General features: G+C 38.3%; 1 protein-coding gene and 1 long non-coding RNA gene across 4 annotated transcripts in view; one reads left to right on the top strand and one right to left on the bottom strand.

Annotated features, from left to right (window-relative positions):
- The window catches only part of LOC136863924 (uncharacterized), a 109167-nt gene that overhangs the window by 45687 nt on the left and 36997 nt on the right, over positions 1 to 26483 (top strand). The gene's annotated exons all lie outside the window — the stretch shown is intronic.
- LOC136863922 (colorectal mutant cancer protein) overlaps positions 3622 to 26483 on the bottom strand; it is an 809530-nt gene continuing 786668 nt past the window's right edge. For all 3 annotated transcript variants that reach the window (XM_068226110.1, XM_068226109.1, XM_068226108.1), the window contains exons 14-16: positions 23331 to 23527; positions 17215 to 17317; positions 3622 to 4238 (exon numbers count right to left, since the gene is read on the bottom strand). In XM_068226110.1, the coding sequence (XP_068082211.1) occupies positions 4101 to 4238; positions 17215 to 17317; positions 23331 to 23527 (438 nt within the window). In that variant the 3' untranslated portion in view covers positions 3622 to 4100. The remainder of the gene's footprint in view (positions 4239 to 17214; positions 17318 to 23330; positions 23528 to 26483) is intronic.

Here is a 26483-nt window from a genome sequence, read left to right as displayed (position 1 = left end):
GGGCTGGGTGTATGTGTCGTCTTCATCATCATTTCATCCTCATCAAGACGTGCAGGTCGCCTACAGGCGTCAAATTGAAAGACCTGCACCTGGCGAGCCGAACATGTCCTCGGACATTCCCGGCACTAAAAGCCATACGTCATTTCATTACCTTTACTTCATCAAAATCTTTAACGTGCATTTACTCCCTAATACATGTAAACATATTATAAGACTAGCTGTTACCCGCAGCTTCTCTCACAAGGATTTCGTAATTTGATAAATTAATCATTCCCCAGTACTGCACTAAGACATTGTCTGAAAATCCCCAAAGTATAAAAACTCACTGAAAAATTGTGCTTCATTTAACACACAAACTCTTTGTAAACCACGTTTGTGGTATTGCTTTTTGGGGCTAAGATGACCAGGCTACTGGCAGTGCTATCTCTGGAACATGTGACATGGTACTCTATATGTGAGAAACAATCCTCTCAAAAAAACAGAAGGTGTTTTTGTATTTTTAAAGGACATTCCAAATATTTCCAAACATTCCAATATTTCCACGTCTGTAACATCTTCAGATTTTGAGATACGCATATATGCATCCTCATAAAAAGACTTCGAATCCTCTTTCACTTATTTTCATCCCCCCTTCATTGGCTTCTCCGAAAACAAATACGTATTCCTTTATTTTTAAAGGAGTTTCCAAATACCAATTTTCACATCTATAACATCTTCATTTTTTGAGATATAGGTATCCTCATAAACAGAATTCAACTCCTCCTTAAATCCTGCCCTCCTTCCCCACCTAAGTGGACTTTCCAGAAACAAAACATACATGTTTCTTTATTTTTAAAGGAGATTCCAAATCCCAATTTTCATGTCTGTAACATCTTAGTTTTTGAGATATGATGATGATGATGATGTCATCTGTTCAGTCGAATCCGACCATTGGCGATTCTATGAATTAGCGCTCTTCAAGTTGTGCCGTTCCATACTGCCTCCTTTAGTTGTTTAGTTGTATTGAGATATAGGAATTCTCATAAACAGAATTCAACTCCTTCTTCACTTATTTACACTACACACTTTAAGTCAATTTTCTGAAAACAAAAGTATGTGTTTCTTTATTTTTAAAGGAGATTCCAAATACCAATTTTCACTTCTGTAACATGTTAAGTTTATGAGACATACTGTACATATAGTCATTTTAAAATTCACACACGTTTTGAATTATTTTCACCCCCATAAGTGGATTTTCCCAACAACAAAAAATTGTTTCTTTGTTTTTAAAGGAGATTCGAAATACCAATTTTCATGTCTGCAACATCTTCAGCTTTGGAGATGTATGTATCCCCATAAAAAGAATTCAACTCCTTCACTTCTTTTCACCCCATTCCCCCATTAAGTGGACATTCCAAAAACAAAAATACGTGATTATTTTCAAAGGAGATTCCAGATACCAATTTTAACGTCTGTAACATCTTCAGGTTTTGAGATCTAAGTATCCTTATGAAAAAATTCAACTCCTTCCTCAATTCTTTTCACCCCACACCCTCCCTTTAAATGGATTTTCCGAAAACAAAAATTTGTCTCTCTTTAGTTTTAAAGGAGATTCCAAATACCAATTTTCATGACTGTAACATATTAGGCTTTTGTGATATATTGTAGAAATTTTAGAAATATACCCACTTTTTCAATTCTCTTCACCCCTTAAGTGGATTTTCCGAAAACAAAAAGTACGCGTTTCTTTAATTTTAAAGGAAATTTCAAACACCATTTTCATATCTGTAATATCTTCAGTTTTTGAGATATATGCATCATCATGAAAATAATTCCATCCATTTTTCGTTCCTTTCCACCCATCTTAAATTAATTTTCCAAAAACAAAAAATTACATGTTTCTTCATTTTTAAAGGAGATTCCAAATACCAATATTCACACCTGTAACGTATTCAGTTTTTGAGATATAAGTATCCCAATGAAAGGATTCAACCCCATTTTCAGTTCTTCCCCTCCTCCTCTTGAGTGAATTGTCTGAAAACCAACAAATACATGTTTCTTTATTCTTAAAGGAGATTGCAAATACCAACTTCTATGTTGTAACATGTTAAGTTTACGAGATATAGTCATTTTAAAAATTCACTCTTTTTACACCCTTAAGTGGATTTTCCAAAAACAAGAAAATATACATGTTTTATTTTTAAAGGAGATTCCATGAACCAATTCTCACGTCTGTAAGAACTTCATTTTTTGAAATATAAGCATCATCATAAAAAGGATTCCACCCAATTTACACTTATTTTTACCCCCCTTTAATACTGAACTTTCCAAAAACAAAGAAATACATGTTTGTATATTTTTAAAGGAGATTCCAAAAACCATTTTCATGTCTTTAAACTGTTCAGTTTTTGAGATATAGATATACTCATTTTAAAAATTCACTCCCCCCATTTCACCCTCTTAGCGAAGGAATATCCAAAAATCCTTCCTTAGTGAACATGTATACTGTAATATAAAATAAATAATTTCTTTATGTCCAGTAATTTTGGCTCGGTGATGATGAGTCAGTCAGTCAGGACATGTTATTTGATATATATAGATGAAGAAGCAGCACTCCTACTCCTCTCTCCAATGTACAGAGTCAATGCGCACACACACCCCACCTACTTACGAGAATTATCTGTCTGTTAGGTCGTCAGCCCAGAGGTTATTCGGTTATAAGGAAACTGCAAAAAACCAATGGCGGCGCCAAAATGAGGTGTACTAGGTAAGATAATAATAATAATAATAATAATCGTATGGCCTCAGCTACCGTTTGCAGACATTTCGATTTGACGCCATCTGGCTGTCTGACTAGGTAAGATGAGGAGGGAGGTAGTTAGCCATTGCTTTTCTCACTGGGCCAGAAAGTACTATTGCAGCACTATTTCTGGAGCCTCCATGATTCATTTTGAGCTTTTAAGGCTGAATGCCCCTTCTGACACCAAATGATTTTTCAGGTAAAATCTCTACTGTAGAATTCAACAGGATTGATTCATGTTGAATCAAGTCTTGAGAAACTCAAAAACTTCTTGATGTCTTGCAAACGAGACTCTTCAGAATAGAGTGACTGTAATGGTAGTATGTGGACCTCAACAATTAAGAATTTAACTATTTAAAACAAATCAGCATGATAAGGAACCATACCCGGCTTGCTGGAGTGAAGAAATGATGATGTTGATCATCATCATGACAAGGAAGAAACATATGAATGTTTTTTTTCTTTCTTCAGAATTGTGATCAAAGCAATACATAAGGAGAAACTGCAATAAGAGACCTCACTTGTTGCCTTTTGGTTGTCTTAACTTAAACTTTCTTGTGAATTCAAAATGATCAGAATTAGTGCCAAAGCATTTGTATCACATATAACAACTGCAGTCAGTAAAGGTATTACTGTCAACAAAGGAGAATGTATTGAGGGCAGGGAGGAGAAATAACGTAGAGAAAGCCATTTAGGATTCAAAATAAATAAAACTTTGTGGTATATTATTCAATCACTTAATTATTTTTTCTTACACAGGTATGTCATGAAGCCATATCTCCAAGCTCAACTATATCAGTCCAATGGTCATTTACATCAATCACAGATAGGATAAGGTGATAGTAACACTACAATATAGACTTCTTGATTTTACATTTATTACATCAGGTCGGTCGGTTATTATTTTATACATATGTACAGCTGTAATTAAATGTAAAACTTCATATTTTAAGTCTTTTATCCTTTATCTCCTCAACAACTTCAGTTACTGAAATATGCAAATAAGCTTAACTAAATATTTTTTTTACACTGTCACATTGGCAAATATATATATATATACTGTATATCTCAACAAATAAGTGTAGCCGTACTATTGGCCAGCTTCATCGTTATAGCCACGTATCTAAAACCGTCAATGTCCAAATCGAGGTCCAAGTTAATAGTGGGTAGTAAAAAGCTGTGTTTTGCATTATGCTTAGGTTTGTACCATTTTCACTGGGATCTTTTACTGGCTCAGGCACTCTATATTAGGTGGTAACTAAATACTTGGCTATATACTTTCACACTCAAGTTTTTCATCCCTGATTTGCTATTTGCCCTGTCACAAAGAAGTCTCACTGGCTCCCGAACTTTGAGACTGATTACAAGTCTGTGGTAACTGTGAGGACTGATACGTATTAGTTTTCTGAAGAGCTGATTCTTCTTCTAGGGCACAAATCCTCTGCTTCAGAGCTCGTACCTAAAAATTTAAAAAAATCAGAAATTAATCAGTCAACAACTACATTAGTTTTTGCATTTGTTACATGAACACAAAATGCCTTTACACAAAGTACCAAACTATTGTATATAATTTAAAAAAAGGAAGGGGCATGAAGGTGGAAGGCAATAATTTAGCAGGTATGAACATAATGGTTGAGACTAGTCTAAGGTTTGATGACCTCACTGTTGACATGATAAAGGAAGCTGGAGCACAAGGCATACATTGGTTGTATATAGTACTCTCTGCAATCTGGAAAGAGAACACAATACCAGAGGAATGGATGAAAGGTATCATTATCTCCCTGTATAAAAAGGGAAACAGGATGAAATGTGCAAATTATCTACTTTCTCACTCACTCAAACTTCTGGAGAAGATAACTGAAAGATGAATCAGGAATATATTAGAATCATAATTGGAGGAGGAACCACACGGGTTCAGGAAGAGCCGAAACACTACAGACCTGATATTTGCCATAGAATGCTAGCAGGGAAGCACTGGGAATATGGTAAGAACTTAGTGATGGTTTTTAGGGATCTCCTGAAGGCCTACGACGGTGTGCCAAGGGAGACAATCTGGGAATGCCTAGAAGGTATAGGTGTGCCAAACTTCCTGACTGATAAACTAAAGATGTTCTATCAAAAATGCTTTAGCTGTGTCTACATAGGGGGTGGAAGATTAGATTGGTTTGAAACTAAAAGAAGAGTCCAGCAGTGAAGTGCCTTGTCACCACTCCTGCTCATCACTATCATGGATCGGATGCAAAGAGCCTAACAGTCTAATATTTGCAGATGATGTTCTGATCTGGGGAGAAAGGAAGCAGAAGTACAGGAGAAACTAAATCTTTGGAATGGCAAGCTTAAAGAATAAAGAATATCAGTGAGACAAAAACTGCTGAAATGACTATCAACAGGAAAGGCACAGTTTCAAACATTTTCCTGGAGGTAACTCTGTTACAATCCATTTCTAACTTCATATACACAATAAACAAAGAAATACTTAATAGGACTTCAAAAGCTTCTCAATGTTATTTTCATGTGAGAAATCTACTCTGGATAATAAAATACCCGAGAAAGCAAAACTGACCATCTTTCATACTTACTTCATTCCATTTCTCACCAATGGACTCAAGACATGTACCCTACATAACAAGGCTAATAGTAAAATCTAGTCATAGAAAAGCAATTCATTAGAACAACGAACCAAAAGACCGGGAAAGAAAAAATTAGAAATGAAGCAAACAGGAAGGTGGCTGGCATCAAAATACCTGTTACTGACCTTTTAGGAACATGTATGCTACAAGGGTTTGGACATGTTTTGTGGAGGACAGAGCGAGAACAGCAAGGAATTAATTTGACTGACAAGGAAACATCGGCAATGGGTTAGTCACTGATCGCGATGAAACTTGGAAAACACATTGAGGTACACGTAAAAATTATGTCGGCATCAATTTTGGGTGCCAACATTCATTAGAGCGTTAACTACGGGGCTTAAAATTTGCAACATTTCAAATTCCGCACGATCAGCGATGAATACCTGCTGGCCAATGCTAAGCTGGCACACTGCGTATTTGGAGACACGCCTCTGCACCTCCTCCCCTCCACCCTCCAATTGGTTCGCCACCGCACGTTTCCCTTCTCCCCGCGCTTGACTGCTGCGATGGCGAACCAATTGGAGGGTGGAGGGGAGGAGGTGCAGAGGCGTGTCTCCAAATACGCAGTGTGCCAGCTTAGCATTGGCCAGCAGGTATTCATTGTTAATCGCGCGGAATTTGAAATGTCGCAACTTTTAGGCCCTGTAGTTAACGCCCTAATGAATGTTGGCACCCAAAATTGATGCCGACATCGTTTTTACGTGTACCTTCATGTGTTTTCCAGGTTTCATCACGATCGGTGACTTACCCATTGTCGATGTTCCCTTGTGAGAAGTGAAAAGGGAGAGGCCAGTAGGGAGGCCAAGGAATCGATGGATAGACACAGTGAAATTGGTTGTAGACCACACCCAGGAAACTGGAGCTGGAAAATGATGATGATGATGATGATGATGATGATGATTATGATGAAATGGCGTATGGCTTTTAGCGCCGGGAGTGTCCGAGGACATGTTCGGCTTGCCAGGTGCAGGTCTTTTGATTAGACACCCGTAGGTAACCTGCGCGTCGTGATGAGGATGAAATGATGATGAAGACGACACACACATCCAGTCCCCGTGGCAGAGAAATTAACCATTTAAGGTTAAAATTCCAGACCCTGTCGGGAATCGAACCCGGGACCCCTGTGACCAAGGGCCAGCACGCTAACCATTTAGCCATGGAGCCGGACATGATTATGATGATGTCTATTCTTAAAGAGGGGATCACATGACACAAAATGTTTGGTAGACTGGTGGAGGGGAAAATCAAATAAATCAGAAAGAAAACAGGAAGGCAAATGATGTTCCAATGTGCAAGCTAGGATCTTCCTGAGTAGCAATTCAGGGCCAACTTTGTAATCTTTCAGGGAAATGGATCAATAGAATGAGGGAGGTAGTTGTGGTTATGCCAATATGCAACACACCACTCAAGTTGAGCAATCACTGAATACTCGTAAATCAATCAAACCAAGCTTCCCATTCCTACTTATAACTAGAGCCCTGCATGGAAGTGGATATCTGTGGATATTAGCGAAGTTAGTGTCTTGGCGGATGCAAACTGTATAGCAGCGCGGATAATTTTGCTGATAATTTCTAAATAATTAAATTTATTAATTTTCACTCAGGTACACTCTTATTTTTGCTTGTGGTTAGGTGATCCTTGACAGTGGTATGGGAGAATGGAGATATATAAAGAACCTTATGACCATAAAACCGTAAATATGACCGTAGCCTAACTGGCTCCTGCCCGCTATTAATGGAAGGAAGGAACAAAGGATAATACGTTGACGGTTGTTGCAAGAGGAAATCCCTCATAAACCTGCGACTGTAGGGGTTCTGGTGTCAGGTATCAGGCCTATTAACAGATCTATCCATTTCAATACCTTGGGTGTAATATACTGTAGTAAAATATTTACAATATCTGCGGATAACCATTCATGGGTGCGGATGAAGAAAGTGTGGATGCAGATAATATTTTGTATATCTGCGCAGGGCTCTACTTCTAACCACAATAATTGAAGCCCTTTCAACGAATGTTTTGTTATGGAAATCCTGAACCTGTTACTGCTATCTTCTCATCACATTTCTGGCCATCAATTACAACTCGCATCAAGTATAGCTCATGATTCGAGTATCAGATGCATTTCCTTCTCTACCTTTTCTGGGTCAATGACCTAGATGTTAGGCTCCTTTAAACAACAAGCAAGTATCTACCTTTTCTCTCGCCTCCTCATTCTAATTTCCAATGAGAGAGGATCTGAAGAATTTAAAATATGTAATATCTGTGTTACTTCAATCCTACTCCCGCCAGAGAAATAGTTGATTTCCACCAGTTTTTCCTTTATTTGTATTATGCAAACATCTACAAGTTATATGAGGATTGAATGCCATGTAGGAGAAATGACATGGGAACAGGTAGATAATAACATTTAAATTTTTTTTTTTGCTTTACGTCGCACCAACATAGATAATAATTTAGTGTGGCTATTGCTAGCCTCATGCAGCCCTTCTAAGGTAGACTCTCCGATGAGGGTGGTGGAGTCTGTTGTGTATATCAAACTGAGCGTTAGTGTGGTGGAGGATAGTGTGGTGACTTGCAGGAATGTTGAAGACAGTATAAACATCCAGTCCCCGAGCCAAGGGAATAAACCGATTAAGATTAAAATTATTCAATCCGCTGGGAATCATACCTGGGACCCCAAGAACTGAAGGCCACTGCGGAATGGAGTTGAGACTACAGGTAGATAATTTTATGCATTTAGGCTGTGGGATGATGGTATAGTAATAAAAACTTGAGGTACAAACTAACAAACAAAAGGCAGTTAGTGTAAGTTTGCAGGCCTGATCGATTCATCAGTACATGCTGTGTTCAGGTGCCCAATTTTTCACTCAACCTGTTACTGGGCATGCAAACTTGCTTTCAGTAAATTGGGGTGGATAGAGCTGTGGCAAATTATGTTGAAAATTAGTAAGTATTACATGTTCAAACAATGACTAGACTCAGCCTTGCCAAGAACAATTGCTTGTCTAGGTCAGGTGCTCTGTCATCCAGTTTTGTCACTAGGTGTAATAATATTTATAAAATCTTACAGGTTCCACCTTTTTCAATACAAAAACATTGTTGTCAGATGTTTTAAAACATATCTTTAATCTGAAAGCAATGTTTTTCTATTGAAAAAGGTGGAACACGTAAGATTTTATAAGTATTTGTAATCTTAGTTCAATACGGGTAAATCAAGACGAAGTTTCCTGTGTTAAAAGGTGTAATAATGCGCTCAATCTACGACTGTTTAGTTAGTCAGTTGGTCAAACCTTGGTGATACAGAAGCTACTTTCCCTCTTAACATTGCTGGCCTATGAACGATCAACACACATTCTGTTCTACATTTTCGTCTAAGAAAGCTAAGAGAAGCAAAATATAGAAGGAAATGCAATAAAAAGGTACCGGCACTTCAGCCGGTGCTACCACACAGGTGGACTGGGGAAATGCTTGCCTTGTTCTTAAGTGGTGGGGAGCGCAGTGAGCATGGTTAGCGGTAAGAATGAGCAATGAATGATTAGTTTACGAGTGGAGATCTTGTTGAGAGCACGTGTTGCATTCCTACATTTATTGTTGAATGCTGTGTTAGCTACCAACATGATGAAAGATAGTATCGGACAATGGTTATTTCTAGTCAAAACATTTCTCTTAAAGAAGAAACTGTATGACAGAACCGTTTGCAAATTTAAGTGGCTGATATTTTTTAAATATGTATATTTTTTAGTGGGGAACTCTAAAACAGAAAGTGTACAAGAACAATCCATGTACACTTGCAGCCCTGGAGAATGAAATCAGACAACATATGTGAAATTTCATAGGCAGAGATACAAGTGTTTCGGAATGTTTTACGCCGACGCAATGTTTATATCGAGAGAGATGGACATCATTTTCACCAGCTGTTTTGATGAAAAGTGAGATCTACATTCATTATTATCTTTTGACTAAATAGTTTAGGCCTACAGTAACGAAACTGAACGCCCGCCCACACTACTACAGTAACCAGTGAGTCTAGCAATGGATTGTGGGCAATCTGTTCCCCTGACATCCCATACATAGTACAGTAACATTTCACTGCCTTTCCTTGTATATACAGGGTTTACCCGTGATGACGTTACAAACTTTCAGGGATGATGAGGGATGGCAAACTGATCAATTTGAGATAAGGAAACGTAGTCCAGAAACGTTTGAGTCAAAAGTTATTAATAATCCAAGTTTTTTAACGTCTGTCCATTCTTAACAGCAGCAGTGTACACAGTGGTGCTCAAAGATATACTACCCACATTCCTGGAACACATCCCACCTGCCCTTCGACCATCATAATGGAGCCCCACCTCACTCCTCTTTCTAGGCCTGCTCGTTCACCTGATCTCACCCCACATCATTTCTTCTTGTGGGACCATGTGAAAATCCTTGTGTATGAGACACCTATCGAGATTGAAGAGGATCTCTTGGTGAGAATTCTCGCTGCCCACGACGCTGTCCAAACGACACCAGAGATATTCGAACGGGCATGACAGAAATTTGTGCGGATGCCATGCCTGCATTGACGAACGGGATGCCATTTCGAACATTTGTTGTAAATGCAGCAACTTGTGAAACTTGTGCAGGTAAACAGACTTAAATGAGTAGAAATTTCTTAACTATTGATTCGATCATTTCTGGAATATGGTTCCTCATCTCAAATTGATCCATTTGCTGTCTTCCATCATCCTTGAAAGTTTGTAACATCATCATCACGGATACACCCGGTATGTAAAGGAAACAGATGGAGAACAGTGAATGGCCGTGTAAGAATGTGTGGATACAGTACCGTACACACAAAAGAAAGACACGAGTCCAAAAGTGACAAGTAGATGCTGCTATGAGGGAGTGGGGAGACAGACAACAGAAGGGGGAAAAAAGGAGCAGTTATCTACTGTTGAGCCCGAGTGCTTCCCCAGACTTAAGCACCAGTTGATGTCCAAATTTGTAATCTCCAAGGGTAAGAGGGAGGGAAGTTTGGGGAATGGTTTAAGGACTTTAACTGTCAAACAATTATCAAGTGTGGTTTGATGGTGCCAGACATGAATGGGGCAGGAAGGATGTAGACCTCCATCTCCAATATGGCAGAATTGATACCTCTGTATACATGAAATCCACCAACCCTTAGCATTATATCCACGACAACAGTTTTCACGAATATCACATGAAATGATCTTTACCATTCAGCCTTGCTGTCTGGGGCAAATGGATTTGTTCAACCCTTAAAGCTTATGCCTCCTAAAATGGAAACCTGAAGAAGGCCTATACTGCTAGGGTTTACCCAACCAGTTAGCTGACAACCAAATCTCCTGAGTCATGAAGTCTGTCCCCAGACTACCCAAGATACCTAACCCAGTACCCTTCATAACCACATATCACCCTTGTAATAATTAAGAGGGGAATTCCTCAAGGCAGTTTTATTGGACTTTTATGTTTTCTTGTATATATAAATGATATGAGTAAAGAAGTGGAATCAGAGACAAGGCTTTTTGCAGATGATGTTATTCTGTATAGAATAATAAATAAGTTACAAGATTGTGAGCAACTGCAAAATGACCTCGATAATGTTGTGAGATGGACAGCAGGCAATGGTGTGATGATAAACAGAGTTAAATATCAGGTTGTGAGTTTCACAAATAGGAAAAGTCCTCTCAGTTTTAATTACTGTGTTGATGGGGTGAAAGTTCCTTATGGGGATCACTAAGTATCTAGGTGTTAATATAAGGAAAGATCTTCATTGGGGTAATCACATAAATGAGATTGTAAATAAAGGGTATAGATCTCTGAACATGGTTATGAGGGTGTTTCGGGGTTGTAGTAAGGATGTAAACGAGAGGGCATATAAGTCTCTGGTAAGACCCCAACTAGCTAGTTGCTTTACTTCGCACTGACACAGATAGGTTTTATCGCGACGATGGGACAGGAAAGGGCTAGGAGTGGGAAGGAAGCGGCCGTGGCCTTAATTAAGGTACAGCCCCAGCATTTGCTGGTGGAAAAATTGGGAAACCACGGAAAACTATTTTCAGGGCTGCCGACAGTGGGGTTCGAGCCTACTATCTCCCGAATACTGGACACTGGTAAGACCCCAACTAGAGTATGGTTTCAGCATATGGGACCCTCACCAGGATTACTTGACTCAAGAATTGGAAAAAATCCAAAGAAAAGCAGCTCGATTTGTTCTGGGTGATTTCCGACAAAAGAGTAGCATTACAAAAATGTTGCAAAGTTTGGGTTGGGAAGAGTTGGGAGAAAGAAGATGAGCTGCTCATCTAAGTGGTATGTTACGAGCTGTCAGTGGAGAGATGGCTTGGAATGACATTAGTAGACGAATAAGTTTGAGTGGTGTCTTTAAAAGTAGGAAATATCACAATATGAAGATCAAGTTGGAATTCAAGAGGACAAATTGGGGTAAATATTTGTTTATAGGAAGGGGAGTTAGGGATTGGAATAACTTACCAAGCGAAATGTTCAATAAATATCCAATTTCTTTGAAATCATTTAAGAAAAGGCTAGGAAAACAACAGATAGGGTATCTGCCACCTGGGCAACTGTTCTAAATGCAGATCAGTATTGATTGATTGATTGATTGATTGATTGATTGATTGATTGGTCTCCACAAAATCAATCCCATTTTAAAAAAAGCATTCAATTTTCTCACATCCTCATTTTGCACTCGTGGTCTTCTTCTGAAAAACCCCACAGTCACATTCAGATGCCCAAAAAACCTCAAAAACATTCTCACTTGCTATGAAACACATCAACACTCATCTGTTTCTGGCTCCTTCCCATATTAACAGAAGGCTGTCATGACTGAACTTCATCCAACATCATCTACCAACTTCAAAGCAGACTGTCCAACTTTCTACATTGATTTAACTACTAAGAGTAGCCAAACGATTTGCAGTGACTTTGGTCAAAGTTTTTCGGTTAGTGCATGACAGATAACAGATATACTGGTCTCAGATATTGGGTTATGCTTTATTGATTAAAGTTATTTTTGGGTCACTGGACATTGGTATAAGTTTTTTAGGTCACTCAGGTATTTCACTCAAGAATTTTAGGTCAATCATTTGGGTCACTGATATTGATAAATTTTGGGTCACACATTTCTTCAGTTAGAATTTAAAAAGGAACTTAATTTTTACTGCTTCTATTTTTTTTAGTATGAATACATAGAATTTTTATGGCCTAAGCCCTAGTTCACTGGGCAACGAAATTTAAATTTTTGTTTGTTAAATGGAAGTGAAAGGGTGTTTCTGGTACACTTTTTTCTGCTGATTTCAAATCTGTTTTTAGAATTTTTCTATCACGCACAGTTTTTGAGTAATTTTCAAAAAATTAAAATGTTGTTGTTCCTACTAAAATTTATTATCTGAACTTAAATTTCATTTACATACCTAAAAAGTATGAGAGGTAGATTTTCGGCTGAACGTAGCTTGAGGAACATCCCTTTTGAGTGACCAGCAGTTGTCAGCCAGCATATTTGGACCACATTTTCCCTGGTAACGACTTTCAAATTCGACGATGTCTTGATGGAAACGTTCCCCGTGTTCGTCTGAGACAGCGCCGAGATTTTCAGGGAAAAAGTCAAAATGCGAGTCCAAGAAGTGTATTTTAAGAGACATATTACATCCCATGTGTTTATAGTTTTGTAGAAGTTCACTAATATGTTCTCTGTAATTCTCTGACCTGTAGTTTCCTAGAAAGTTTGTGACCACCTTAAATGATGACCATGCAGCTAGTTCATATGTTTTTAACTTGCTTTCAAACACTGTATCTTTCATCAGTTCTTTGATCTGAGGACCAACAAATATGCCTTCCTTTAGTTTAGCTACAGATATTTTTGGAAATTTGGTTTGGAGAAATTGAAATGCATCCGTACTATGATCAAGTGCTTTTACAAAATTCTTAAACAAACCTAGTTTTATGTGTAATGGGGGCAGTATGATTTTGTCAGATGCAACAAGAGGCTGATGAATGACATTTTCCTGTCCTGGAGTAAATGACTGTCTTTTTGGCCAGTTCTTTTTTATATAGTGATTATTTCTATCTTGACTATCCCACTTGCATAAAAAACAGCAAAATTTCATATATCCTAACTGCAAACCAAGTAAGAGAGCTCCAACTTTTAAATCTGAACATATCTGCCAGGAATACTTTTCATACTGGATAGCGGATAGTACCATTTTCATGTTCTCATATGATTCCTGTAAGTTAGCTGCATGGGCTACAGGAACTGATGGAAATGTATTTCCATTGTTAAGCAGTACCGCTTTCAAACTTCTTTTTGAAGAATCAATGAATAAACGCCATTCTTCTGGATTATGCTGCTGCCCTAGTAACTCAAAGAGACCTGTAACATCATTGCAGAAAACTAGTTCTTCCTTTTTAGAAAAAAGATGCTCAAATTCCTTTTGATGTTGGTGGAAGAAGCAGACTTTGGTATCTTTCTCTATAAGGTTCCAGCCTTTTAGCCTTGAAGCGAGTAATTCTGATTTGGCTTTAGACAAATTAAGATCACGAACCAAATCATTTAGATCTGATTGTGTAAGTAAATGAGGCTCAGAAAAAGCAGCAGAAGGGTTGGTCATCATCCATTTTATCATCACATAACTCTTCACCAACATCAACTTCTTCATCTCCATACATCAACGATCTATCTGGTGGAGAAGGTATAGGAAGCCCTGGACCATGTAGAACCGGTCTGGTTGCTGATTTCAGAGACGGATATACAACTATATGTTTTGACTTTGAAGATATACCAGAGATATTAGTCACACAAAAATAGCAATCGGTCAAATGATCCGTAGGTTCCCTCCACTGCATCAGAATTCCAAAAGGCATATGGCGAGTCCCCTTCATCCATCCAGTCAGTAGAGTTACACATGAAGCACAACATATGTTAGGGGCCCAATTCTGATTCAGATCCATCTTGCAATCAAAATACAACTCATAAGCTTCCTTAATTAAAGTAGTAACACTTCGCCTCTGCGCTTTAAGGGTTAACTCACCACATATATCACATAAACTATCTGGTTTATTTTGACAGTTGCGAGGCATTTTTCACACAATAAAATAAAACACTACTGTATATTGAACACAAACTATCTCCTTTCAATAGACTTTGGAAGCACAACTCTATGCAGACAGTCGCATGAAAGAAATCTCTAATTCAACTGACAACTGCAATGTTTTAAAGTTTCTAATTGTTGTGGCAACAATGAATAATATGGAATTCTGTACATTCTTAAGAGAATAAAAAGTAACAAAATATAGTAAGAGTATGATAAACCAACAATTATAATAGTTTATTAATCTTTGTTAATGATAGCATGCTAACCCGTAAATATGAAAACAAAGATTTGAAATTACAAAAAAACTGTGGGTGATGGGAAGTTTCTGGTTTCATATTCGTAATCAGCACACAAAAGTACATAAGAATCACCATAAATTATACATTTAACAAAATCATTGTTGACCAGTGATTAGTGATCACCTTTATTACAAGTTTCCTCAGTGTCCTCGCTTGGATTAAATGTCAACATGTTCACTGCAGTTTGCAGGTAAGTAGCCATCTGCCTGCCATCTTTACACAGTAGTTGCTCGAGGTTGTTAATATACTGCTTGTTCAGGACTGGTCTCACATTCCTCTCTCCTTATTTTCCTCTGTAATACCTTGTTTATTTTCATGTTGTTCTGCTTTGAGCACTAATCTGCAAATTTCTAGATTGAAGGATGATGTACAGAAACTGCTTTCTGGAAACATATTGTGCAGCAATCAACAACACTGTGTGTCCTTTGTTCACTGGTGATACATGCATTATAAGTGCTCCATTATTCTAGGGGGTGAGATCATCTGGCCCCGGCTGATATCACAGAAGACACTCAAACTGCAGGCCCTGGTTAGTCGCAACTGTCGCACGGGCAGTATGGGGCCAAACATTGTCGTGTTGCTGATGCGGCAAACATGGATCACTAAACTGAATCCTCATTTTTCCATAACTTTCAATAGCTTTCACACATTCACTACTCAAAAACAGAATAACAGACCTCCGTTCTCCTTTTGTGCTCACGTGATGTGAGGCGGACTTGTTAACACTTGCTCGTCTGCGTGGTGTTGTCACCTCTAGGATATTCATTAAAGTCTCTGTAAGAGTGCTGGCAATGGACAGAACAACAGGGTGAAATATCAAATTCACATTAAAATTTCCATTTGACTTGCTGTCACATATAATTGAAACTTGATAGTCTAGTATGTGAATATCTTCATTAATAATTATATTATTGATATAATAGAAAAGAATGTCAATCACCGTCATCCGTTTCCCTCGTCCAGTTCCCGCCAGGCTGGGATGTATATGGCACCTTTCCATCTTCCTCTATTGTTCCTCCTTAACTGTGTTCCAACCCAGGTTTTTTCTAATTATTCTAATTATACTATTTTTAATCAATTTCATCCACCTTAGTTGGGGTCTCCCTCATCCTTCCCCCTTCCATCCTTGTAAAATGTCCAAACCAACTCAGCTCATCACTCTCTGTACTGTCATACACTTCACACACTCTGATTTCCTTCCTGACATCCTCATTCCTTACTCTGTCTTTTCTTGTCTTTCCAATCATCCTTCTTAAAAATTTCATTTCACTGGCATGGATATTTTTCTCCTGTCTCTCTTGTCAGTGTTCAGGTCTCTGCCGCATGTGTCAGTATTGGGCAGTAGTACACCTTACACATCACTCTTTACACTTTGTTCCTCCACACCAGGTTTCTCACACTCTGGTACAATTCATTTCCCTGTTGAATCCTTTCGCTGATCTCCATGCCCATTCCTATGTTCTGTACCAGTTTGCTTCAAGTTTCACAGTTTCAAGGTTTTGTCCCTTTATTTTATAATCCCCTTCTCTTTGTCTCACCGTTTTCCATGCTGATTTTCATTCCATAATTTTCAATAATCTCACTCAACACGTCAAATTTTTGCAAGCTGCTTTACATCGCACCGACACGGATAGGTCTTATGGTGACGATGGCGTCCGTGGCCTTAATTAAGGTACAGCCCCCAGCATTTGCCTGGTGTGAAAATGGGAAACCATGGAAAAACATCTTCAGGGCTGCCGACAGTGGGGTTCGAACCCACTCAACACATCAAGTTGCCCGTGTACATCCTCTCTGTTTGCTCCCCACACCACAATATTATTTGTGAACAGCATTACCTTCATCTCCCTGTCCCCATATTTTACCTTTGTCCCCTTCACAATTTCATCCATAACCATTATGAACAACAGCAGTGACAGCATACTTCCTTGTCGTAGACCAGTTTCATTCCAACACCATTCTGTTCTCCCCATGTGTCTAGACACTGTTGCAACAATTTTTGTACATTGCTTGCACATATTCTATCAAGTGCCTGATGCAAATACATAGAGAATATACATAGTACATAATTTTCGAGTACACTTTCAGTAAGTAGAAACTGTTTTTAGACAGAATTTTTCGTGGTCCCTTGCGATTCTTATGAAGGCAGATTTTATTGTATATTAACCACATGGGTTAGAATTATATTACAAGCAGTCCATTTCTCTACAACTACTGCAGTAGACTTGTTATAGCAATCTGGGTAGAGAAATTATTTAAAATCAAAGTGCTAAATGTTGGATATTCCAGCCATTCTAACTAGAAATACATCCAAAGATTTCTGGAAGAAAATTAATATAATTGTGGGGAAGTCAGTACAAGGCAAAGTAAAACAGAATAAAGTTTTCCGTCCATACCTGAGCAGAATGTCTATCAACCATTGCTAACATCTGCTGCTCCAATTTCTTCAAACGAGACTGATACTTCTTTTTGGAACGTTCTAATGTTTGAACCAAAGCACTGAAACAAACAAACAAACAAACATGGTTAAAAATTATTTTGTTTCTTTTTACTTTCCCAATTACAGGAATAGTTCAATTAATTCAATCATAATTTTTTTAGATATAAATTAAGAAGATAACTAGACTCTCAGTATTTGTGCAGTTTGTTGGGTGCTGGCTTTATGGGGAAACGGGGACAAGGGAGGGAGAAGAGAGTTGCTTCTGCATTCGTTTCTGCAGTACCACCAACAGACTAAATTCGGCCTAACATGTTTAATTTAAAATTAATATAATTACGCCTATAAATGAAATCTACAAATTAATTGCACTCGGTTATTGTAATGTGCAGTGTTACTTTTGTGATGTGATTGCCACTGTAAAAGCAAGCTTATGAAGATCATTCACATGGTCCCACTCATGACTCATCAGTATTTTTGAAAAACTACAGTATGTATACTCCCTCAGCCATTTCACCTTTGTTCATCTTCCTGGAACTAGGGTTTGAGCACTGGATCTGTTACCTTTGTTCTGAGTTCAGATGAGTTGCAGATATCAATCTCAAAACTTTGTGGGAGCTTTTAGTGTATTTACTATACTGTTTTGTGCTTAGTTGTGTTTTTTATCTAGTGAAGTGATTTTAAATGTTGCTGTTTGATTGAAAATGACAGGCAAGCAAAAATACAGTCCTTGTTCAGTAAAAGATGCACTTGAAGTTTTAAAACATTTAGATAAAAGTGAAAATGGAACAAAATCAGCAGATGGATTTGGTGTCAGAAAAAATGCGATAAGTGATAGAAATAAATCGAGTCAAAATAAAACAATTTTGTGGAACTGTGACAGAAAAGGTACTCGAGGAGTGCTACACATAAAACATTCAGACTTTAATGAAGGTGATGAAACCGTTCTTGCACATGAAAGACAGAGGTGTTCCACTGAGTGGTCTTGTAATCCAGAAATAATCACTCCAACTCGGTAACCTAATGAATAGCTATTCCAAATTCACTGCAAGTAATGGCTGGCTGGACCGATGGCAGAGGAGGCACAGGATATGATAGTTATCTATTACTGGAGAATGTTGACAAGGAATGGCAGAATTTAAAAAACACATTTCTTAGTACTGCAAAGAATATGTGGTAGGGCACCAGGAAATTTCATAGTGACGCTATGGTGGAAAATATTGTGGGAAGAATGGAAAACAACAAAGTAGGTGGTGGTTCACTGACATGCCTATCTACACACCAAACCAAACCAAACCCCATAGCACTACAGCCCTTGAAGGGCCTTGGCCTACCAAGCGACCGCTGCTCAGCCCGAAGACCTGCATATTTCAAGGTGTCGTGTGGTCAGCACGACAAATCCTCTCGGCCGCTATTCTTGGCTTTCTAGACAGGGGCCGCCATCTCACCGTCAGATAGCTCCTCAATTCTAATCACGTAGGCTGAGTGGACCTCGAACCAGCCCTCAGGTTCAGGTAAAATTCCCTGACCTGGCCGGGAATCGAACCCGGGGCCTCCGGGTAAGAGGCAGAAACGCTATCCCTACACCACGGGGCCGGCTTCTATCTACACACCACCTGTACCTTAATTAAGGCAATGGCTGCTACCTTCCCTGTTGTAGCTCTTTCCAATCTCAATGTCACTGAAAATGTCATAGCGTAATGTTAGACCACTGGAGGGGGAGAGACTTGTATTTAACAGAAACCAAAATCATTTATATTTTCACAAGATAATTATTCTCCCAAACATGATCTGTTGGCATATTGTACAATGCATCAGGTGTTATATTCATTTAAAATTGCCCCAAAAGCCTCATATATATATAACAAAAGACCGATAAAGGCCTCTAGTTCTTCCAAAGAAAGTGTCCATTTGAGATTGATCAGAACTTCACATGCTTTTATTTCAGAACATCATTTGATATAGTACTGCACTGACTCACCCACAAAAAGACACTAGGAAGTAGCAGGAGAATCACTTTCAATAAGGCATTCTGCATATCCAGGAGGACCTAGAATATTCCTTAGAATATTTTGCTCTCCTTGACTCTCTGGCAACTCTTGACATTCTACCACTGTTCTCCTACATGTTACTAGCAACATTGTTATTGGCCTTAGTCTTACAACTGTTTTACGTCGCACTGACACAAATAGGTCTTACAGTGATGACAGTATGGAAAAGGCCTAGGAGTGGGAAGGAAGCGGCCGTGGCATTAATTAAGGTACAGCCCCAGCATTTGTCCGGTATGAAATTGGGAAAGCATGGAAAACCATCTTCAGGGCTGCTGAGAGTGGGGTTCGAACCCACTATCTCCCGAATGCAGGCTCACAGCTGCGCGCTCCTAACCACACAGCCAACTCACCCAGTGGGCCTTAAATGTTCTGCAATCACACATATTATGACAGATTCCTGGGCCCTTAGGCTATTTCTATAACTGCTACTATCTGCTGTTAATACTGATAAACTACAGTGGTCTGCCAAATTATTATACTCGGAACAAGTATTTGCCTTTTTTAATAGCAAAGCTGTAACATTTTCCATTGTTAGTTCTACAGCTTGTCCATTCATGAGTTATTTATTCTTTGGAGACTGCTGCATATATCAAGAAGTTGGCAAGTCCTGAAATAGTGTTGTGTCATTGTTGGTGAGCCTGGGACTTCAGCACTATTGGCGCGCAAGTTTTGTATTACTATTGTTCGTTGATGTCCTATAGTTATTGTGGTCTATCTGTTCTTATTTAATGTTTGTAATTACAAGTTACTTTAAGAGTATGGAATGCGGAGTTCTTAGTAATAAGAAGCCGAGTGGAAAACTGCATTAAATCCGTTGTTATTCCCCGTTTAGGGATTCTAACCTACAAATTGAGACGGGGCAGCATTGTGACATAACCCCTCGTAAGAAAGCCACAATTTCTACATTATTGCTCCACTGTAAGTATAACCAACGGCAGATTGCATCAATCGTGGGAGTTTCACAGTCATCGCTGAGAGATATCGCCAAAAAAATGAAAACAAGCACACCTCTTGACTCATGCCGCAGAGGTCAGTAGGGCAGAAAAAGAATAACTTTGCCCAGAATTGAAAGAATAATTCAAAATTACGCAACAAAAATTTGTCTTACACATGCTAAAGTGTTAACCAATAAACCTCGGAATGCTGGGATTCCTTTGTCGCAAAGAACTTTTGAACGGCGTTTCAAAGAGATGGATCTGAAGCGCCACCGCCCTTTAAAGAAACCAAACTTGACAACTACTATGAAACCAACAAGGCTTCAGTGGGCGAAGGATCACAAAAATTGGTCAGAGGAAGATTGGAATGAGATCTGTAAAATTGCACGTGCAATTTCTTGTGTTCTTATGATATAAAATAATATTGATTAATACTTTCTTGCACTGGCATTGTATTTTATGGTTTGCTTCTCAGATGAATCTTCAATTCTAATCCTTGATGATAAAACCGAGTTTGTGCGATGCCGCGCCATGAAAAATTCAATGAAGAATGTGTTGTAGAACGGGTGAAACATCCTCTCTCCATAATGATATGACCTGTGATTAGCAGCAAGGGTAATGGCCCTCTGTATATTGTTCAAGGCACAATGGGGAAGGATCAGTACGAGCTGGTGCTAAGGAACAAACTTTTGCCTCAAGTCTCAGAATGGTTCCCGAAGAATGATTTTACCTCCATGCATGAATCACCACCATGCCACAAGGCTAAATTGGTAACAGCATTCCTACAAAATCAAAAAATTAATGTATTGGACTGGCCAGTCAACTCGCCTGACATGAATCCAATAGAAAATATTTGGAAGGCACTGAAAATAGAAATTACTTAACAAGGCGTCATTACAAGCAAGAACATGCTCCTAGAAAGACTTAATAAGGTCTGAAATAGCCCGTATATGGAGGAATAGGCAAGAAAACGCATTACGAGTATGCCAGGAAGGGTCTCTGCACTGATGTGGCTAAGGGTGGCTTCACAAAATACTAAACGTTTGATCATTACAAAGACAATTATAGTTAAGAAACTGTTTTGTGTGTGAAAAATAGTAAATAGAATATGTGAAATACAAATGAAATAAAGATAATGCATGAAACATTCCGAGAAATATATTTATTTTTCCAGAATGTTAGCAGATCCATGTATTTTCAATCTGAGTATAATAATTTGGCAGACCACTGTAGCTTATATTACACATGAAATGAACTTAGTTAAGAATAGTTTACGACATAACTCCATTGTTAGCTGCTCTGGAGCGTGCATGCAACCATTTACATGCACACATTCTATCCTATTAGGTTGCAAGTTGATACAGAATTTGTTCCTCAGATGACAATGCTAGAGAATCCTGTCTGTACTATGTTCACCTGCAGGAGTGTATTTGTCATTACCACCATCAAGTTCTGAAGCACTCCTGGCTTCATCATATGACTGGGATAGTGATAAGCATATTATCTTGGAAATGCTGCAGAATTACAACATCTGTCAGTGGTAGTTGTGAGATCATATTCTCTCTCTCTCTCTCTTCCACTCTTGTTTTTCTTTTTTTGTTAAAGTGGAAACCCCTTTTTTCTTTTTCCTTTTTTCAATTTTGACTTAACAGTAGTTAACATATAACCTTTAAGCTTTCCAGTCTGTCAAAACTAATGCAAGATTAAGAAAACATTAAATTAATAACAGAATTAAATGTTTCATTCCTGAAAGAACATCAGGTTCTATCAGATCACTTTTATTAGCATAGTCTATATAATTTCAATATACAGGGTGGCCAGAAACAACGTGAACCATGTATATGAGCATTAGAGGATTGGTCATACTCATAAATAATTTGAAAAAATAATTCGATATCTCGTGCTGTTGTAATTTTATCAACTCCTTAAATTAGCCAATCAGATCGCTTCGCAGGAGAATTGAAACGGGCTTTGTGAGGCGATGTTACAGGGTTTTTGGTTATGGAAGGATGGGAAACTGACGGGACTAGGACAGTAGGTGGCTGTCCGGATTTACTTCATTAAGCATGACAACTGATTCGTCTCCTTCCTTCTGCACCGCCATCACCACTGTCTTTGCCTTGCTGGTATTGAGACAATAGCTCTTAAACTCATTATTCTAGCTTTGCAGTCTCTCTCTGCCAATTTTTCTTTTTATTCACTCCAGATGGAAATGTCATTGAGAATATGAAGGCTTGTAGGTCACTACATCGTTTTCTTTTAACTGACTTCATTATGACGTCTATCATGATGAAGAATACAAGAGGCGACAACGAACTACCTTGCTGTACTCCTCTCTTTGTTTCAAACTAGTCTGAAAAATGACCATCTACTTGAACACAACTTCTGTTTTAAATATACATCATCTTCACATTGTCTAGCACTTGCAGTTCTTCTGTGCATTGCCAAATTATTTCCCTCGGTACATTGTCATAGGCTTTCTCAAAGTCCACATAATATACAGAAGAATAATGATGTTATTGGCTTTATGCCCCACTAACTACTTTTACGTGCCTGTAAATCTACCGACACGAGGCTGACGTATTTGAGCACCTCTGAATACCGCCAGACTGAGCCAGGATCGAACCTGCCAAGTTGGGGTCAGAAGGCCAGCGCTCAACCATCTCAGCTACTCAGCCCAGCATATATATATATATATATATATATATATATACACATACATACAGGAAAGATACTTCATATAAAATAAATCCATCAGAAGAATGAGAATAAAAAAAAGAAAAAGAAATATAGCCCAGTAACAACACAATTTGAAATCAACAATTTCTCAATCTGGTCTGCTACCTAGTAAGTGATATATATAAATCAGCAATTAGTTCTAGAGTGATGACAAAATGTCTGGACAGGTAACAATTAGTGAGACTCCCATACACTTTCATTCCACCGCTAATATAAAATGAGAAATGTGGAAACAAAAAATGAGGCAGTTAAGCACTTTTATGCAATATTCAATAAGAATCCTGCAGCATTTATCATTAAAGTGCTACATATTGTAATTTAAGTGAGAAGAAAAGTTTCTTGGTTCAAACCTGTTTGCTCTCTTCAGATCATTAACCAGATCTGCCGATTGCTGATGACGAAGTTCCGAGTTTTTGCTGACTTTCTCTAAGGTAGCCACAAGTTCTTGCAGTCTTTCTTTCAGCCTTGTTTCTCGTCGGATGGACTCAGCCAGTTCAGATTCGTCTTCAGTTCCATCTCCTTCACTTTCTGTGACCACGCCTCGGCTCTAAAAATATACACCAGTATTTCATAAGAAATGGTGAAAACAATACTGATCATTTTTCCTACAGGACATACGAAACCACAAAGAAGTCAGTAAGAACACAAGTGTATGGAAGAGAGCAATCTAATCTACAGATAAGGGTTGTTTGGAGATAATGAACTTTGGTTTTTATGATTTATGTTTCTTAGTCAGTCAACACATTGCCCATTACATTGCTTATTACATTGGCCAGGAAATTAAATGAGTGATAAATAAATGTATAAGTAAAAATAAATACAAAACGAAGTAAAACACATGTATGTCAATAGCAAAGTAAAGAACTACTAGCTGAAATCCGTCAAGACACAACGGCCAATGGGGTAAATATTTATTGAAGGATTTCCTTACATTCGACATTCCTTGTACTTTATTTTTTTATTTCCTTTACGTCGCACCAACAAAGTTAGGTCTCAAGTTACAAGTTATCCTGGAGATATTTATGCATAAAGTTAGGTCTTACACAGTGGTGATGTGGTAGGAAATGGCTAGAAGCAGGAAAGGAGTGACCGTGGCCTTAATTAAGGTACAGTTCCAGCATTTGCCTGGTGTGAAAATGGGAAATCATGGAAAACCATCCTCAGAGCTGCCGACAGTGGGGTTTAAACCCACTAACTCCCGAATGCAAGCTGACAGCCACGTGACCCAAATCACGCAGCCAATTGCTTGGTGCATTCCTTGTACAATTACTTTTTGGCACAATTCCAACTTTAAAATATAGCTCTCATGACATTTGACTGGCCACGGCTGAAAAACTGCCTGAGAGAAATAGAGACCTACACGTCCCTTGAAGTCTATTAATTGTGATACAAAATGCCAAGCAAATTGGAAATTGATACTATTTGAAAGAAAATGGAAGTGTTTATCGGATGTTGTTATGTCAATTCGAGGAATTAGAGCTCTCTGTCCAGATTTATTTCCATTTATTATTTCCAAATATAAACAATTTTCATACATACTTCTTAGAATTAGGAGCTAATCTGGTTCCGTTCAGGAGCTGTTGGGGATTGTTTTGGTTTATAAGAAGCATAACCATGGTTCCAATTTTTGGAATAAGAATATGTGGAGGCAAACCATTAATTTGAAGGAATTCAAGGCTAGCTTTCATCTTCAGTATTAATCTGTTGACTCTAGTGTATGGTTTTGAACTGCCAGGTATAAGCCCAGTGACTTTCAAATTAATTAAGAATGACAACTTTCGAGAAAATGATGCCATCTCTCGCAGAAGTGAACGTTTTGCTATAAATTTCGATCACGATCTCATCATGCGCTAACATTCTGGCTGGTAGTTCATTAACATTTGATCTGTCACAATCTACAAAGGGGTAGTCACTGTTACTGATTTCTTGCAAAAAAAATCAGTGAATTCAATTATTATTATTATGTGGTTCTGCATGCATTTTTTTATGTAAGTGGCGTGTTTTGAAGAAGGGTAAAAATGGAGACAATTTAATACAATTATTACTAAATAATTGTTTGGAATACGCATGTGGCAAAAGAGGCAAAACCTTTATGAAATCTCCCCCAAGAACAATCATTTTTGCATCAGAAAGAATGGAATGTCATTACCTATGACATATTTTAGAAGACAATTCACACACATTAATGAATGACTGTTTGCCACTGCGGCTTCATCCCATATTGAGCCATGCTTATTGAATATTGTCAGCTGCTTTGGAATTTAATTTTAATCCATACACTGAACTCTCATCTAAATGTAGAGAAATTTTGAATGTAATGTGCACCCTTCAACTGCTGGGGAGAAAAACAGCGACTATTCCTGTCCACAAAGTACAGCTAACCAGTAAAGGTACAAACTCGCCGGGTGGATTACTCGTCAGTCAGCACTCATCACTCCTTTCTCTACACACAGGAAGCTGAGAGATCATACCTACATATTTCAATAGTGGCGTTCATGCCAGCACTTCACTCAACAATCTTCTCTTTGATTTTGGAGCAATGTGCTTCTTGAGTGCTGTTCTTTGATTGGTTGGCTCACAGCCAACCCTGCCTACTCATTATATTATTGGCCTATGTTCAATGAAGGTAAAATATTAATACTAAATTAGTAGGCTACTTGTTTCATATTATCTTTATACTCTACAAATGTAATCTTTCAATAAAGTATGGATTACTTTATTGAAATGGAGAATAATATTACATTACTACTGTGTACATTATTATAATGACCAGTTTTTCTTCAATGGAAATCGGGTTGACATGATAGTTGCTGAACTTAAGTGGTTTCCTATTGCCTTCAAGTCCTTTTAGCAAATACTGACATGTCTGCATTCTTAGATTTTTCCTACCGTTTTTTCCCACACCTGTAGGGTCGCGTGTGTGAACTGTGTCGCACATGTAGATTTGACCCAGTTTTACAGCTGAATGTCCTTCCTGACTCCAACCCAATGTAAAGGTATGTGGGATGTAATCACTATTGCATGTTTCTGCGGTGGTTGGTAGTGTGGTGTGCTCTCTGAATATGAAGAGGGGAGTGTTGGGACAAACACAAACAACCAGTCTGCAAGCCAGAAGAATTAATCACATGTGATTAAAATCCCTGACCCAGCCAGGAATCGAACCCGGGACCATCTGAACTGAAGGACTGAATGCTGGCCTTTCAGACAACGAGTCAGACACCGAAATGCCTGAAATGACATTCTTAAATAGTCATGGAACTTCTATGGGTCTTTCTTCACTTCCTGGTATAAATGATGGAATTCACCAAATTTCTGCCTTATCTTATTAATTGGATGAGTGCTGTACCTTTTGTCAGAACCTGAAATCAAGTACAGTTTTCTTGTTACTGTAAATTCATTACCACTACTGCTACTCTACTTACCCATTACAGTCAAACCTCAATATCTCGAACTTTCATTACTCAAATTTTCAGTATTTCTAAGTAACTTAAATTTCCTGGCCG

This window comes from Anabrus simplex, chromosome 2 (assembly GCF_040414725.1).
Source record: "Anabrus simplex isolate iqAnaSimp1 chromosome 2, ASM4041472v1, whole genome shotgun sequence".
NCBI classification, from domain to species: Eukaryota; Metazoa; Arthropoda; class Insecta; order Orthoptera; family Tettigoniidae; genus Anabrus; species Anabrus simplex.
Note: the sequence above shows the minus strand (reverse complement) of the source record. Positions and strands in the feature narration are given on the sequence as shown.